Below are 15,764 nucleotides of genomic sequence, written 5' to 3'. Positions count from 1 at the left end.
CTCAGTCCACAGAATTTTGGAGGATATTTGTGCATGAGCAAAGGAATCATAGAATCACAGAATGGTCTGGGTTGTAAGAGATCTTAAAGATCATAAAAGGAACTTTTCTTCATCAGTTCCTTTAAATTGCTTGGCTGTGGAAAACATCATCCAGTTCAGTAACATGTTCAGAAACTCTCAAGAGAAATTATGGGCAGAAATCCTCAAGGGAAAGGTTAAAAGCTATCAAGTTCCCACTAATTACTTAAAAGATCACCACAAAGTCTTGATCCAGAATGAAATCAAAATTAATAAGGCATTACATTTGTGACAATGCTCAGACATCACACACCCCCCGGCAAACCCAAAGCAAGTTCTGCTCTCTGAGCACTGACAGACAATTCAAGACTCCAGCTATAAAAGTCATGTTCCACTACAACAACTATATTTACCTATATTTCTTTTGAAATGCCATTAAAACAAAACAGAGCTCTACGACACAGGAGGAAGCAACCAGCATTGAAAAGTAAGGCAATGGAAGAGCCAAGACACTAAGTAAAGGCAGAGGTTATCTGATACAGAGAGACCAAATGAGAAGCACCACAGGCTGGGGCTGCTGTGCACCACGTGAGGACAGGGCTCCACTTCCAGCAGATGCTTGAGAGCAGCACAGCAGGAGGCAGGCACTGTGGTGTGCTTCTACCATCATGTGCTGAGGATGGAGAGGCAGCCAGTCCAGACACTCCGAGATTGTACATTCACTCCTTTGGTCATCAGGGTTTTCTCTGGATGTTGATTAAGTAGAAAATATTCTCACTGTAATATCAGCTACTAACAGGCTCCCTCATGCTGCCATGACTGGTTCAATATGAAGCATGTAAAATATATTCCAATGCCACAGTATGCTGCTGTGATCCTGCTGTGGGCCTCTGGTGACTGTTGTAAACTTATTTTCAATAATGAACTAAACTAAACACCAACTAGGGGCTATATTCTGACAGCCTAAATTCCCCTGAAGGCATACACTGTACAGCAGTGAAAGCTAAGTACCTCTGAGCAGTGACTCAGCAGCCATGGGAGGGTGGAGGGAGCCTCCTGTACTCTATGTGGATAGCTGGGTATAGAGGCTGTGGTGAAATTTAAGCCATTCTGATGCTCATATGTATTTCTCCAGCCTCTTCTTCTGCTCTATTCCCGACCCACCACTCCCAACTTTTCCCTTTCCTCTCATAAGGAAAAACAAAGTTGTTATTTTCAGGGAACCCAGAGATTATTTGACCATAATAAACAGGAATAAGTAATACAGATAAAGTACCACCACACCTACTACGTGGCCAGTAGCTGCCCAGGCACAGCAAAGAATCTTAGTTCAGTATGATGTAATAGGAGATCCTCAGCAGGTTAACAAATGGATGGGAAGGCAACACTGACAAACAAGGATAAGGCATTGGTTACGATAGTTTTTCACATGTATCAGGGCATTTTTGAAAGGCTGCATGCTCTGCTGGAGCGCTTTCACTGGAGATACACTTCTCACAAAACACAAGGAAGATCTGGGTATATGCTACAGGTAATGTCCAGGGTAAGCTGCCTTAGAGAGAGTAAGGAAACAAAGGGATAGTAATACAGGGAACGTGGAGAACCCTGAACATTTCAGATGCTTTATTAATACATATAGCAAACCTATACACCCATCCTGCCCTCAGCAGAAGGCAGGGCCTACGAGGTTCCAGCAATTTATCATTCGCTTTTTCCACACAGATTGCACTGACTTCAAAAGTTACCAGTCACTGGCTCCCTAAAAATCAGAGCCTTCTAAAGCCTGGCTGATTCCTGTCTGTCTTTACAGACAATTTAACTTCCATGTCAGTGCCTTGGGGACACAACTCCAAGCTTGGAAAGACAGGTTGCCCAAGGTTGTGTAACCTGGGGAAAAGCTCACACTGCCTGTTGATGGGTAATTTCACTACTTTCTCATTAAAACGTCATGAAGTTTCAATTAAAAAGCCAGACAATAACAGGCATTATTTGGGATACATGATTAATATTTTTTGAGCTGAATTAAGAGTTAATTGAGAAAGTCAAGAGGATAAAGCTAAGATTTTGTGCTGATTCAGTTGAGGTTTGTATGGGTTTTTTTTGTTGTATGAGGTTTTTTTTTTATCTTTTAAAGCAGCTGCAATAAACACTGAATGACATTTAGGACTATTCCCTCAGTTCATCTACAGATGTGACCCAGAAGCAAAGCTCCCACAGAGAGATTAATTCAGGACATGATGGAACATGTGGAAGGATATTTAATAACCTGAGGCCTTATATAAGCTCTGGACTTTGGATTAAACACTAAATAACAAATACATGTAAACATTTTTTTACCTGCATTGTTTACTGTAAATGGATAGTCTACTACTCCAGACCAGGAAAATTAGAGCTCCTCTTCTTCAGATCTGGGATGGGAGACCTGCAGACTTGGAGTGCTTTTCCTCATCCAGCATACTGACATAACCACATCAGGTATGTCTGGAGAAGCAAGAGCAACACCCTGCCACTCCCAATCCCAACCACTGCCACTTGAGGGAAGAGCTGGCACAAGTTACAACAAGGACGAAGAGAAGCGAATAGTCTCCTTCTTGGCTAGAATGCAACAAGGATGGTCCACACAGCATATGAGGCAGTCCTGAGGGGAAGAGCAACTTAATTCTGTCAAGGTGACATTTGCAGGCCTAAAATGAACTACCAAAGTCCATCACTGTCCTCAGCCTATGGGGTTTAACCTGAAGTTTTCCACAAGACTTCTAAAAGTGACAGAAAGCGCTTGTAACAAATGTGCTAGACTCGCCCCCTTGGTAGGTTATAGCCCTGTGCTACAGGGTGAGCTACACCAGACAACTGTAAACTGGTAACGACATAATGAAAACTATCTGAAAGCTCCTCCAGTAAGCAGAACCCCTCAGCTCGGATTCAGCTGTATCCTGCCACTGTCAGTAACATGGACTTTGCTGAAAATCACTCTCAGAAGTGGATTCAGAACACTACCAGTCTTTAACATGTAGTAGAAATTGCTACTTAAATAAACCCCTGTCAAGTTTCAATTATGATTTAAAGAAAGCAAACATAGCACACACAAAATAAATCAAGACTTGACAACTGACTCTGCTGATAACTGTACTATTTTTCATGGCTTTCTGATAGGTCTCTTATTAAGTGCATAAACTGACTTACTAATTATAGTTGTCTTTGCTAAGCAGCAAAAACTCTGACTACACATAAGGAAAAAAAAAAGAATCCTTATTTACTAGAATAATAATTTCAGCCTGATCTCTGTAAAGCTGCTTCTGGTGAGAACAGATATTCAAATCAATATTCTGAATGTCCCAAAGAGAAAAGTAACTTTTTTTCCCCTTATAAAAATAGCAGGAGTATCAGTACACATTGCAACTATAATGGAGATTGTTGTTAGGTAATGAATGGAAAGAGATCCCCATCACAGTGTCTGGTGGGGCATTTACTGCATCTTAGACCCTGAGACTCTGAAAGCCCTGCCCTCTAAGCTCAGAAGACCAGATACATGCAAAACAACTGTGTCTAACTGCTGTAGAAGCTGTGTGTATTCTTCTAGGGTTTGGGTTTGGTTTAAGTGCTCTTAAAAGCTCAACTAGTCCCTCTAGTTCAGTTCTTAAAGAAGTACAGACAGACACGGTAACAGTAACTCTGCTCTCACAAGGAATGCTGTGGATAGGCAACTCATACCAATCTCATCTCTGAAGACACAATAAAGTCCTCCCCAAAAAGACTATAAAGCCCAGCAAGTCACAGATACATCCCAGATCTTGAATTTATCTAGCACAGGAAAACATTCTGTACATGGGTCACAGAGGAGTGCTACCCTGTAGGAAAAAGTATCTGTGTCCCCTGAACCATTTCTCCTCCCTGAAACTACACAGACCTACATATACTCCCCAAGAAAAAGAGCGCCTTGAGGTACAGGAGGAAACGTTGCCAGAATGCAATGTCCCAGGAGAGCAATCTTTACTATGACAAAAATTCAAAGTGCTCAACACAGACAGGAATTTTCTTAGGTGAGAGCACTGACTATCTTGTCACATAACAGACCACGGAGAGAAAAGGAGGTTCTGTCACTGCTTTCCTCACACCAGCAACAGTGTGAGCACCAGGAACTCACCAAATGCATTTGTACCTAAACTCTAGTGTCTGTAAAACAAAAGCCAATGAGCAATGAACTGGCCTGTGTCCAGAGATCCTCCCTCTGGGGAAACAAGCAAACTTCCCACAGTAACAAATCTCCCAGGAGATGGGAATGTGCTTGTTGTATGATTTCTAACTGTAACAGAGGAGCACCCTCCTCTATTATTATTCACTACTGCGATGGAGAAGTGCTGCCTACGCTGAGGGCTCAGCAGGCAAAGGCTGTGCCCACATACAGGGTTAGGACAGCTCTGCTCCCACCTGGAGCCCACACCAGGCTGCAATTCCTTCTGCTCTGTCCCTGTCCACAGGCCCAGACCTGACAGCATTGCCCTGCTAATCCTGCAGAGAAATGGATTATAAAGGGGCAGCTGGCAACACCCAGATCAATCAATTAGAACAATGTATTTAAAAAAGAGTAACAGAAAATCCTCAGACATTTACTGTAGTATTCATCCGTGTGAAGCTGTCAAGATAGGTGGAGCCAACAGAAACAGATTCCACAAATAGAATTGTGCTTTTTATTAAGGCAAAACAAGGGAGGAAAGGTCATGTGAAGCAAATCAAAGCACACTGATATTGCAGCCACTGCTCTCATCCCCTTCAAGGAATGCTCTGACTAGAACATCCTGAAGAAATGATCCTATTCCTTCCCCTGCCCTCCAACATAACCTCTACTACATGCTGAGAGTCAGCACCAAAGCAACACCCTTAGGGTTGCAGCCTTATTGGTTTAAATTGAAATAAGTTCAGTTATTTAGAGACCAACTCTTCAGACAGACTGATCTGAAGTTGTTGGGAGGGGAAAAAGAAAAGTAGATCTAGTTGCTCCTTGACCATTCAAGTTCTTCTGCCCTCAGCCACAATGCCTAAAAAATAACACAATCTGTTACATACCAAAGAAGTTACACACAAATAGAAGCAAGCACTGCAGTGTTCCATGATACAAGCATAAAGTAGAATTATTTTGAAAGGAGGGCTCCTTTCTAGGACTTCCCTAATTAAAAAACTGTCTTTTCTGGCATCTTTACCATGTTCAACTTCTCTCTCCTCCAGCGGAGCACGTCTATTTCTGCATTGTCATTCTGAAGCAGACACCTGGACTGCTGCAGGAGATTTTAATCTCCAGCACGGCAAACTGCTGCCTCACTTCCCCAGAATGACAAGTGTATCTGTACTCTTTTTCCCCTCCACATTATTAACAGGCTCCCAGTACACAGATCATTCAACCATCAACAGCAAAAAAAACCCATCAAAACTGGCAGGGAAGCCCAAGACAAAACATTGGGAACAGAGAGCAGCTCTTGTGAGGCTGAGATAGGAAACTGTAAGCACTGAATATTTCAAGCAAATATACTTTTACTCTCTTCAGCATGGGCAGTAAAGCAGTTAAATTCAAATCAAGGTCTGATCATCACAAGAGAAGAACCCTGGGAAGGCAGGGACAGTTTCAGCTAGGAGTCACAAACACAATTACCAGCCTCTTACTAAGACATGTTTTTAACCAAACACTGATTGCATGCACTTACTCCACCTCTTTCAAACAAGTGAAAAGCAGATGGGCTTGTAACATGAATGTGAATCTGAGGGGAAGGGAAAAAAGGCACCTAGCTTGCAAGTAATCTTATTCTTTTGCCTCCTTACAGACATATCCAGACTATTTCAATATAGATTAAATCTAACCTTGGAAACCAGGATCCGCAGACCTTGAGAAGAAATAAATTATTTGGGAGGAGGAGTGGGAAAGGAAGAGGAAAACAATCCTTACCAACTGACTGGCCTTACTGTGCACTTTTCCAGGAGACGAAGAATTGCTTCTGATGCAGCAGCATCCAGCCCTGGAGAAGTCAGAGCGAACTGCGAGGGGAGGTATGAAGAGGGGAGGGAGGAGAAAAGAGGAGAAGGGAGGGAAGAGTAGGAAAGGGGAGGGGACAGCACTTACACTGCATGGCAGCTTGTTGAGCCCTAACACTGCTTTTGGGAGACAGAAGAACAAAACTACTGCTAAATTAGGCTGGGAATCAGTTTGCGATGGTTCAAGATGGTAAGGGAATGAGATATCAGTATGACCATTTGCGTTCAAAAGAGAGAGTCAGGAGGAAGAAATGTGTGTCCCTACATGTGCCTATTTAGAGAAGCAGGAATGCCAAACATGCTTCAAAGGAGAGATCATACTAAAACTTCAAGTGAAGCAGGGTAAATGTAAGAGCTGCAGCCAAATCTTTCATTGCAATTAGTGAAAGAGGGAGGTTGTCCAGAAGAAAGCAAAAGTTCTCCTCCTACAGTCCTCCAAACTCAGCTTGCATCTACCTGAAAATCTGAGAGATTGTAAATTAGATGGAGTAGTGACTTCATCTCTTCATTCACATTTATGTTGCCAGCTGTACCCGAACACATATGCAGTGTACTACAGACATTCCTACACCAAAGACACTCATCCAAAAGCAGTAAAAGAGAACTAGGGGAAGTGGAACAGCACAAATAAGGGCTGTTTCAACACACAACCTCATCACCACACCTCTGCAGGACTGAGGTGAAAATTCGAAAAGCAATTTCTCATCTTAGAGGCTCTACCTCTCTGGTATTCAAAATCTCCCACTCCTTACAAGCCACACCAAGTTCTAGATATCTACTGCCAGCTACCCAAGTCATTAGACTTATTCCCTTGAGCTAGCAATCCTGTTTCAAGCTAACTGCTGTCCACCATCTGATGCTTTCCCAGACCTACAAGCCTCCTGAGCCCACAAAGCAACTTCAAGTCTTGCACACATGCAGAACCTTGTGATTCCTTCCAGCCGCATCGTGGCTGCACAGCATGACACAGCAAGTGGCCCACTGGATGACACAGCTCTAAAGTTCTGACTCCACGTATCTGCAGTGGGGCACAGGAAGGGCTCAGCTGACCCCTTCCCTTTGACTAGCTACTTCCCTCTTTGCAAAGATTGACTTTAATCCAGAAATTGAGGAAGATCCCAAATTAAGTGGTGCCAAGGGAAAAAACAGCACCAGAGGCACTATACAGTTATTGAGGTGTGCCCCTGAAAAAGCTGGTTCCTGTGAAGCTCTCCTCTGCTTCTGATCCACGAACAAACAGGCTGTTCTGCTGTCTTCTCAGTTTTAAGAGCCATCTCCACACTGCTCCAGAATAACACAAAAATTGAACCTCTCACTATCACAGAAACATAATTCGCTGGAGTCTCCCAGGTTCATACACTGCCCTTATGGCTTCAGCAAAGTATTGCTGACAACTTGATAGAGCACACAAAGCCCCCGTGGCAGATGCTTATCTTTAAAAATGCAAACCACTTGGGTGATGGGTAACAGCCTGCCAGGAATTTCTGCCCTGGCCCTTCTGAGAAACACACCCTTACCCCAGCACTGCCATCCCCAGAGCTCCATCCCACAGACCTGGAATAAACCAAGAAGCATGCCACTCGATAAAAAGGAACATTTTCCTTGCAGGGAAAAAGCAGATCAATAAACCCAATAAATCCCTTCCTCCAAATGAAGCCACAAGCCCAGTGAATCCCCAGCCCCAGGCCCAGAGCAACTCACAAAGGGTTAGTGCAGCTACATGAATTCAGCTGGAAAGGATTTTCATCACCTTGTCTCTTTCCTCGCCTCTTCTGCTGTTTCAAAAATAGCTCTGGCTTGTTTGCTGTACTGCTTATGTCAGTCTGATTTTATGCCTGACTGGATGTATACAGACAAGCTCGTAGCCCGTTAAACACTGACTACCCAGATCTGTACATACATGCAGAGTCACACAAACACAAAGCACAGTCCCCTCCCTTCGGAGGCCATGCTGGAAAGCTGCTTGCTTTTAGAGGCTTTGTGCTGTATTAAGTATGTTTATAGCAGGCTTTGAACAGGGGCTAAAGAACACACCACAGCCTTTTCTGAGGTTGAAACAAAACAGGCAGAAAAGCAAAACAGGCATCCATCTTAGAGCTGCATGTAAGGACCTTTCCTGGGATGAAAATACGTTGAAACGAGAGTGCATTTATCAAATGACCTAAGGTCACTTGTCTGCATGCTGTTGGTGTTTCTGTCCATTTAAGACAAGCAATCTCTCCCAAAGGCCCTGAAAACTATCACCCACCATTGCCAGGAAGGGATATGGGAAGGTGCAGATGTGCAGAAATACCAGAACAAACTACTCCTAAAAAACCCTTCAGGTAAAGTCCTGAACCACAAGAAGCTGTCTGAATGAGATATTTTCCTACAGGCACTTTTTAATCACTGGGCTTTCCTGAGCAGCTTTTCTTTTTTAGAATAAATCAACTTGCTGGAGCTATTTCACTAATCCCAGATTAATTCCATTCAAATCTGTCATCCTTCCCAAACCCAGTCATCTAAAACTCAGCTTTCAAGACCCAGCTCATCAGCTGTGAGCTGCCTCTGTGATGTATTTTTAAATGAAAACTTCTCAGCATGCCATGACTCAGAAACATTGGTTACTATGAACTGAAGATTTCCACAAGGAAATACAGCACAAGAATTTTGGTTGCTCATTCTATCCATGCTCCTATATAGTGATAAAATCATGGTATGCATTAGCTATTTTATCACTTATTATAAAAGTAAATTAATACCTACATACAGTTCTGTATGGAGTGCTCCCCAATTAATTATCTGAAAAAGAAAACCCTGACATTTAAGAGGGGAAAAAATGTGTAATTTCCAGCAGTCACTAGAGCATGAATATACTATCAGAAAGATAGGCCTCTCAGGCACAGTATCTCTTGTTACGGTTGTTTGCTTCTACATGCAATTCTGTATGTATATCAACAGGAAAGAACACACAAACAAAAGTTCACCATACAGCAACAAATTATCATCTTAACACACAATGTAGAAAAAGTAGTTGCTACTTGACATCTGAGGACCTTTTCAGTTTCAAGAGCAATCCACAAAGCCAGACTTGCAAAGAACTGGAACAGACTATCTGGGGAAGTCATTGAGTTCAAACCCATAGGTCTTTAATGTCAATCTCAGAAATAAATGGGTAAAAATCAGCTCTGCCTTGGGGCAGAGAGGTGAAGATCCGTTTCAAATTCCATGGTCTCACCTCCTGCCTTTTTTTCTTTTTTGGGGGGCATTCCTTCTCTCATCTGCTTACTTCTAGAAACCTTTCCTTGCTCTCACCCCTATTAAGACCAGTATCATGCTTAGAAATAAGCTTTGAACGAAGTATGAAAATTAAACATTGTCTTCTTACCCATCCTCCTTGTTGAATGATATAATCTGCTGAATAGTCTTCTAGATATGTCACCCCAAAGTTCACAAGTGCACTCAGTGGCTCCTGGCCCCGTCTGGTTAACTCCATCAGAAATTGTTGTAGCAGAACCAGGGGTACCAAGACCTTGAAAAGAACAAGAATGTGAATAAATACAGAAAGCTTTACCAATAACTGCTGTTAAAGAAGAAACATATGGAGCAAGTCAAGGTCAAGTAAGTGTCAGAAGAAACTTCAATCTTTTTGGATCAAGATAAAAAAAGCATGCTGTCAAGACTAGCCATCTTTCAGAGGTTTGGGCACTCCCACGTTAACCACAACAGCATGAACAATGAGATCTCAAAATATTTGGCATTTACTGTAAGCTGAAAGCAAGAGACGCAAAGGCAAAAAAAGGCTGCTTAGGAAATGAAGGGAGCTCAGATGTTGGCGTACTGAACATGACTGTTGCCATCTTCCTTTGTAAACTTATATATCCAATCCATCCACTCCTCACAAATTTAGCAAGCCTCTGCAGGCCTGAGGAGCAAGGGACCCAAATCAAACTAATATCCAGTCCCATGCAGACCAACAAACACCACCCAGTTTTCTGTTCTCACTGAAATTATTGACACATCTGACTTTGAGACCAGTAAGAATGGGAACAGGCTTGCATGATATTATCTGTAAACTCATCAAAGAAATTACCTTCACAATACTTCCATAAAGGTTAACAACAGCTTCCTGTACATAAGAGTAGCTGTGTGACAGTGATGAAATGAACTAGACCAAAGTAAAAATAAAGCCTTAACAATGAAAAGCAACTGCAGTTCCCTCCACCAGTATGCCTAGGAAGGAATGCTAGGGGTTATTTATATTTTGACTGAAGAAAAACATACACAGTATCAAGCACAGCATGACAGAAAATAGTTGGCAGGAGAAAACTTCAGGGGAATAATTTAAAATAACAAACTTTACTATCAGAAGATTTCTGATTAATTGTGTCAATGAAAGATTTCTGTCAGTTATGCTCTTGCAATCCCATAGTGCAATAGTACAAATTCAGATGTGTGCCAAAAAAGCATCATTTCAAAGAAAGTTCAGAGTCTTTGAAGAAACTCTATCCAAAGTCATTGCCACTTCTGTGCACCTTTTGACTATTTCAACATGAAATTCACCTACTTCTTTACATAACTATGTCTTACATTTTTGTTGGATTATTCCTTGGCTCCATTATTCAGTAAACATGGCACATTAAGATGACTCCTAACCTACTTCCAGTTCAGTGGACTCCCAATATCAGTATTTGTTAACCTTTTATCTGATGCACAATAGTGGGATTAGGCATTTTGGGGTATGTACGCAATATTCAGTTTTAAGCTAAAAGCATAAAAACTCAACGGTGGAGTATTTCAATTTTTATAATATTTATTTGATTACACAAACATAACTTGCCTTGAGTTTGGGGTGTTTTTGGTTTAGGCTGGTTTTAATAAGAGCCTTATTTCAAATACAAGGTGAAGACTCCTTTTCTTTACAGAATCCAACATCATGACTATTATTTTCACATCACCATTTTTGAGAAATACATGGAATAATTTCTTTTCCTGATCATACTTTTTTTTTTTACAAAGAACCAGCACTTCTGATGTCTGTGGTAAACTTTGCTTCTGTGGGATGTTAATGGAAGAACTGATGTTGTATGTATTAGTTTTCCCTGCAATAATTCCTCATCTAGCTCGATATTCCCAGTTTAGTGACTGAAAACATTCCCTTACAGCCCATGTGCCAGTCAGTTAACATCCCTTCAGCAGTTCAAACATAGTACTGTGTTCTGGAATCCACAATTTTAAATGGAAAAAAACACAGCTATATTTAGAAGTGTATTCTTTCTGCTCACGCTTGCATGATGATACTGCTCTTTGAAAACTGATATGTCTAAAAATTATACCTTCCCCACTGTAAACCAGACAGACCAAGCTTTTGTCCATATTTGACCTCCAACCAGCTAGCCAGGTAGGTAATCCAGTACCTTCCAGAAGTATGTGCTTACCTGTATGCCATCCTTCTCACACGTAACATCATGGAAGATTTGCAAAGACTACCCTGAGTCTGCTGTGTGCCACAGAGAAACTGGGACTTTAAGTGATCAGTGTGGCTCTCTGAGTGCATCACACTCTGTATATTAAAAAGATGGGGCTTCTATAAATACATACATATAAAAATACATACCTACAACAGCAGAGGCTCAGAAATTTAGTGAGATTTTATAGACTAGTCCATAGGCTACTGAAAGCAAAAAGAGCATCTTGCTGTGCAAGATGCCACTACTGAGCACAGCAGAAACAGCTTACATATAACTGAAAACAGATTTCATCTACTGCCTTCAGTTAGTTTATTTCTTCTAGTCTGGATCAGCTGCAAGTTTTGATCACACAGAATTCTATCTGTGAAAATGGATTTCCCTGGTTTTAACCCTTTGACATCTGCCACTGCCACTGTGCATCTTCAATTTCTGCTCCACCCAAGAAACTATAGGATACATGCAGCTCTGAACGTGAGTTATTATTTGGTTTGGGTAGCTCAGCTAGTTGTATATCTTTATAATTTAATCATAAAAGGGAATAAGCTTCAGTTCTCCCAGTAGAGTCAATTTATATGTAAAGTCTTTCAGACTGTCACAAACTTGAGGCCAGCACAGCCTCATATCACTGCTGTGTGCCTGCTAATTAGACCTAATACTATGTCTGTTTATAGCTGCTTTTTCCTATTTTTCTAACAGCTTGTTTTTTAGGGTGAAAATTAACCTAGGTTATGGCTGCAGGAAAGATCTAGATTTCTTCTGTTATAAAATACAATTCCGATTAAAATTATAAAGGAATTTAAAAGGAAATGAAACCAATGCAGATGTATTCCATCTCCTCAAAACAAGTATTATTGAAGGAACTGCTCGGCATTCCTGAAGCATCAAGCTATCACAGGACCCAACACAAACAGATTTTGTATTAATCTAAAAAATTTCCCTTCTGGTTTGTTTGTGCACTCTAAGTTTTATAGCAACAAATGTTAAGGGTAAGCAAAGATGATGCAAAAGACTTCTGGATGATATTCTCAATTACAATGGCTGATGGGGACCAAAATCCATTAGCCACAGGACCTGCACAAAAGGGTATCAGCAATGAAGGCTGAATTATTAACACCTGAAAGTGGCTGATCCATCTAATCAGGACCCTGCCTTTGCAGGGGGGGTGGACTAGATGATTTCTAGGGGTCCCTTCCAACCCTAATGATTCTGTGATCTTCAGGTGTGTACCAATAGCATATGGAGAGCAAGTAGTCAACTGACCTCTTCCCTTGCCAGCTGGGCCACAATGATGGACTTCATGCTTGTTTTTAGTTTTCACCAAATGAAAAGTACAATGTGCTAGCTTAAGCCACCTTCTTGATAATCAGATGTCATGGTTGTTTTAAACTAAAATGTTATGAATCATAAGATGATAAACCTAAAGGACTCACGCACCAATTTTAATTGCTGGAGCCATGGGCAGTAAATTGTCAAGCAGTGTTTAATAAACTGCTTTAAAAGTGCCTGCACCCCTGGCTAGATGATCAGTTTCTGAAGTAAGCAGAAACATCTACATAAGGAAAACTATTTCTGGGAAAAAATATCAAGGGGGGGGGAAGATCTCTTGTTCTAGTTTAAACTTAAGACCACATTGTAACACTCAATTTGTGATTAAATTTGCAAACAATTATTTCATTTTATCATTATGTTTCTGATGCCCAGTGAACCCATCAGAGAACAATTAAGATGATGAATTTGAATGATTAATTTGAATGATTAATGGAAGACGAATCTGGAAACAGTAATTCTCTACTCATCCTACATTGAAATTATTATAGGATACTTCAGCTTCAGATCTGCATTCTATTTTTAAAAAAAGCTTCCTATTGAGATAACTGTTCCTGAAGAAGGTAGGCACACCATCCTTATGTTTTCTGAACCATTTAAATATTGTGAAGGTACTGTCACTTTTTATTTTCACCATGTTTAGCACTTTATTTTAACATACATTTTGAAGCTGAGATGGGAGCAAAGAAACAGTAGGGAAATACTATGAAAACATCTATCTTGGATTTCATTACAAAACTGCTAAAGAAAAAAAAATCTCTCTTGGGAATTTAAAAGTGATTATTTTTAAGAAATTATGTCAAGCAACAACTCTTAACTATTCATTTGAGTATAATAAAGGAAGGCTGACCTAACAGTTTCATTAGATAACTTCTGGCTAAAATACCTAAAAAAATACATATTACGTAATCTGCCACCATAAAATGTTTTGGGTAGGAAGAGACCTTAAAGACCATCTAGTTCCCAACCCCTGCCATGGGCAGAGACACCTTCCACTAGACCAGGTTTTGCTCAAAGCCCCGTCCAACCTGGCCTTGAACACTGCCAGGGATGAGGCAGCCACAACTACTCTGGACAGCCTGTGCCAGGGCCTCACCACCCTCATAGTGAAGAACTTCTTCCTTACATCCAGTCTCAAGTCTCCCCTGTTCCATAGTTTGGAAGTAATTCCATCTGAATTCCATCAGGAAACACTGTTTTATTGTGAGGGTGACAGAGCACAGATTGACCATATGAACCTAATAAAACACTATGGACATCAAACAGATGCAAGACATATCAAAGTGAAAGTCACTTATTTGGTACCTTATTCCATCCACTGGCATGGGCAGCTGTCTCTTCTGTGAGCTGTCGATATTCTTGATATGTCACTGGCCTGCAGAAGTTAAACCAACACTGAAAGTTATAAAAGGAAACAAAAGAACAAGAATAAAATAAAACTCTGAGTTTTCAGAAAACAAAGTATTTTTACATGTATTACAGCAACTAATTTTCAAGAGAAAACAAGTCTGGTGTTTCACACCAGCATCATCAGTAAGGAAGGCATCACCTTCTCCCAGTTATATATTTCTTATAATTACTTAAGTGAATTTCATAACAGTTTGATACTCTACAACTTGAAGAGTTGAAACCCTTATTTGCAAGGAACAGCACATTTGGTCTCAGAATTTCAGGAATTCAGTATTTTTATTTCAGTAGACACCTCCATTTTAGATATATCACATCTCTACTTCTCTGAATCGGGATGATGACATTTCTCTCTTCCATACTCTGTCCTCTAAGATCATATAGTCATCTTAGAGTCAGTAACAATAAAGACTTTCTGCCAAGCAGCTTCAAAAGCAGTTGTCCTGAGCCAGATCATGACAAAAAGCAAGTTCAGACTTCAGTTTAAGGGGAAATAGCAGCAACTGTTATTGGACAGAAGACTGCTTATTGAACTCCAAGAACCTGTCATGCTCCAACAGCCTACTGTACCATAACATACTTGTTATATGCATATATGAGGACAGGAAAATATAAACAAAGGAAGTATTGCATCAAATAGCACTACTGTAGTAAACAGAGTTAAAGTATGCTGGGGAGAACGTAATCTGGGTTTTTCACTCTAAGTGCATTCTCTTAACTTCCTTGGTACATTAGTTTCTTTAAAATGCAAATCCAAATGAATCAGTGAGATGAAAAGAGCAACAACAGCTGCAGGAAGGGTATTATCAAGAGATTAAACAGTAGCTTGAGTTTGCCTTATAAAAAGGCATGCGTGTCAACACATTTTCACAGGCATTTCAGACTTTTTATGTATGCATGTATATAAATAGGAAAAATACTTAGAATGCAAATATTTTACCATAGAAAACACAAGAAGAACAGAACAGCGGGGCTGTTAGCAAGCTAGAACCACTTAAATTTCAAAGGCCTCATCTCAGGAACTTTCCAAAAAGAATGAAGCCAGAGTACACCAGATAGGACCCCTCAGTGTCAGTCAGCCAATTATCTACAACCTTTAAGACATTTAAACTTAAAATGCTGTTATTTCAATTTACCACTTTAGACACACAAAAAGGATGGGGTGCAAGGCTCACTGTTTATTTTCCAACGCGTTGCTGGTCTGCTTTTTTAGTGCAGAGCAAGGTATTTACGAAAATATCAGCTCTTCAAAAGATACTAAATGTAAATTTTTAAGGCTATATGGGATAAATGCCAGGCTGGTAAAGGCAGGTAAGCTCCTGCATTTCTGAAGGAACACACTAGCATACATTTTGCCACTTGAGAAACTTGTACCCCACATACTTACCCATTGTACCCCACATATTTACCCATTTTTCTATGGGTAAATAATTGTTAGTTTACACACCACCGAACTTGACTCTATAAAAACTAAAAAAGAAGCAGACAGTATATATGTTAGTTTCTGAAAGTTATATGGTGAGTTGACAGAGTGCACTTGGA

The 15,764-nt window shown here is 40.6% G+C and overlaps 1 protein-coding gene across 1 annotated transcript in view; it reads right to left on the bottom strand.

Annotated features, from left to right (window-relative positions):
• BCL2L13 (BCL2 like 13) overlaps positions 1–15,764 on the bottom strand; it is a 44,757-nt gene that overhangs the window by 8,148 nt on the left and 20,845 nt on the right. The window contains exons 5-6 of the mRNA XM_005144359.3: positions 14,121–14,190; positions 9,407–9,550 (exon numbers count right to left, since the gene is read on the bottom strand). Of these exons, the coding sequence (XP_005144416.1) occupies positions 9,407–9,550; positions 14,121–14,190 (214 nt within the window). The remainder of the gene's footprint in view (positions 1–9,406; positions 9,551–14,120; positions 14,191–15,764) is intronic.

The sequence above is a fragment of the Melopsittacus undulatus genome, chromosome 5 (assembly GCF_012275295.1).
Source record: "Melopsittacus undulatus isolate bMelUnd1 chromosome 5, bMelUnd1.mat.Z, whole genome shotgun sequence".
NCBI lineage: Eukaryota > Metazoa > Chordata > Aves > Psittaciformes > Psittaculidae > Melopsittacus > Melopsittacus undulatus.
The sequence above is the reverse complement of the archived record's forward strand: the minus strand, read 5'-3'. Positions and strand labels throughout refer to the sequence as shown.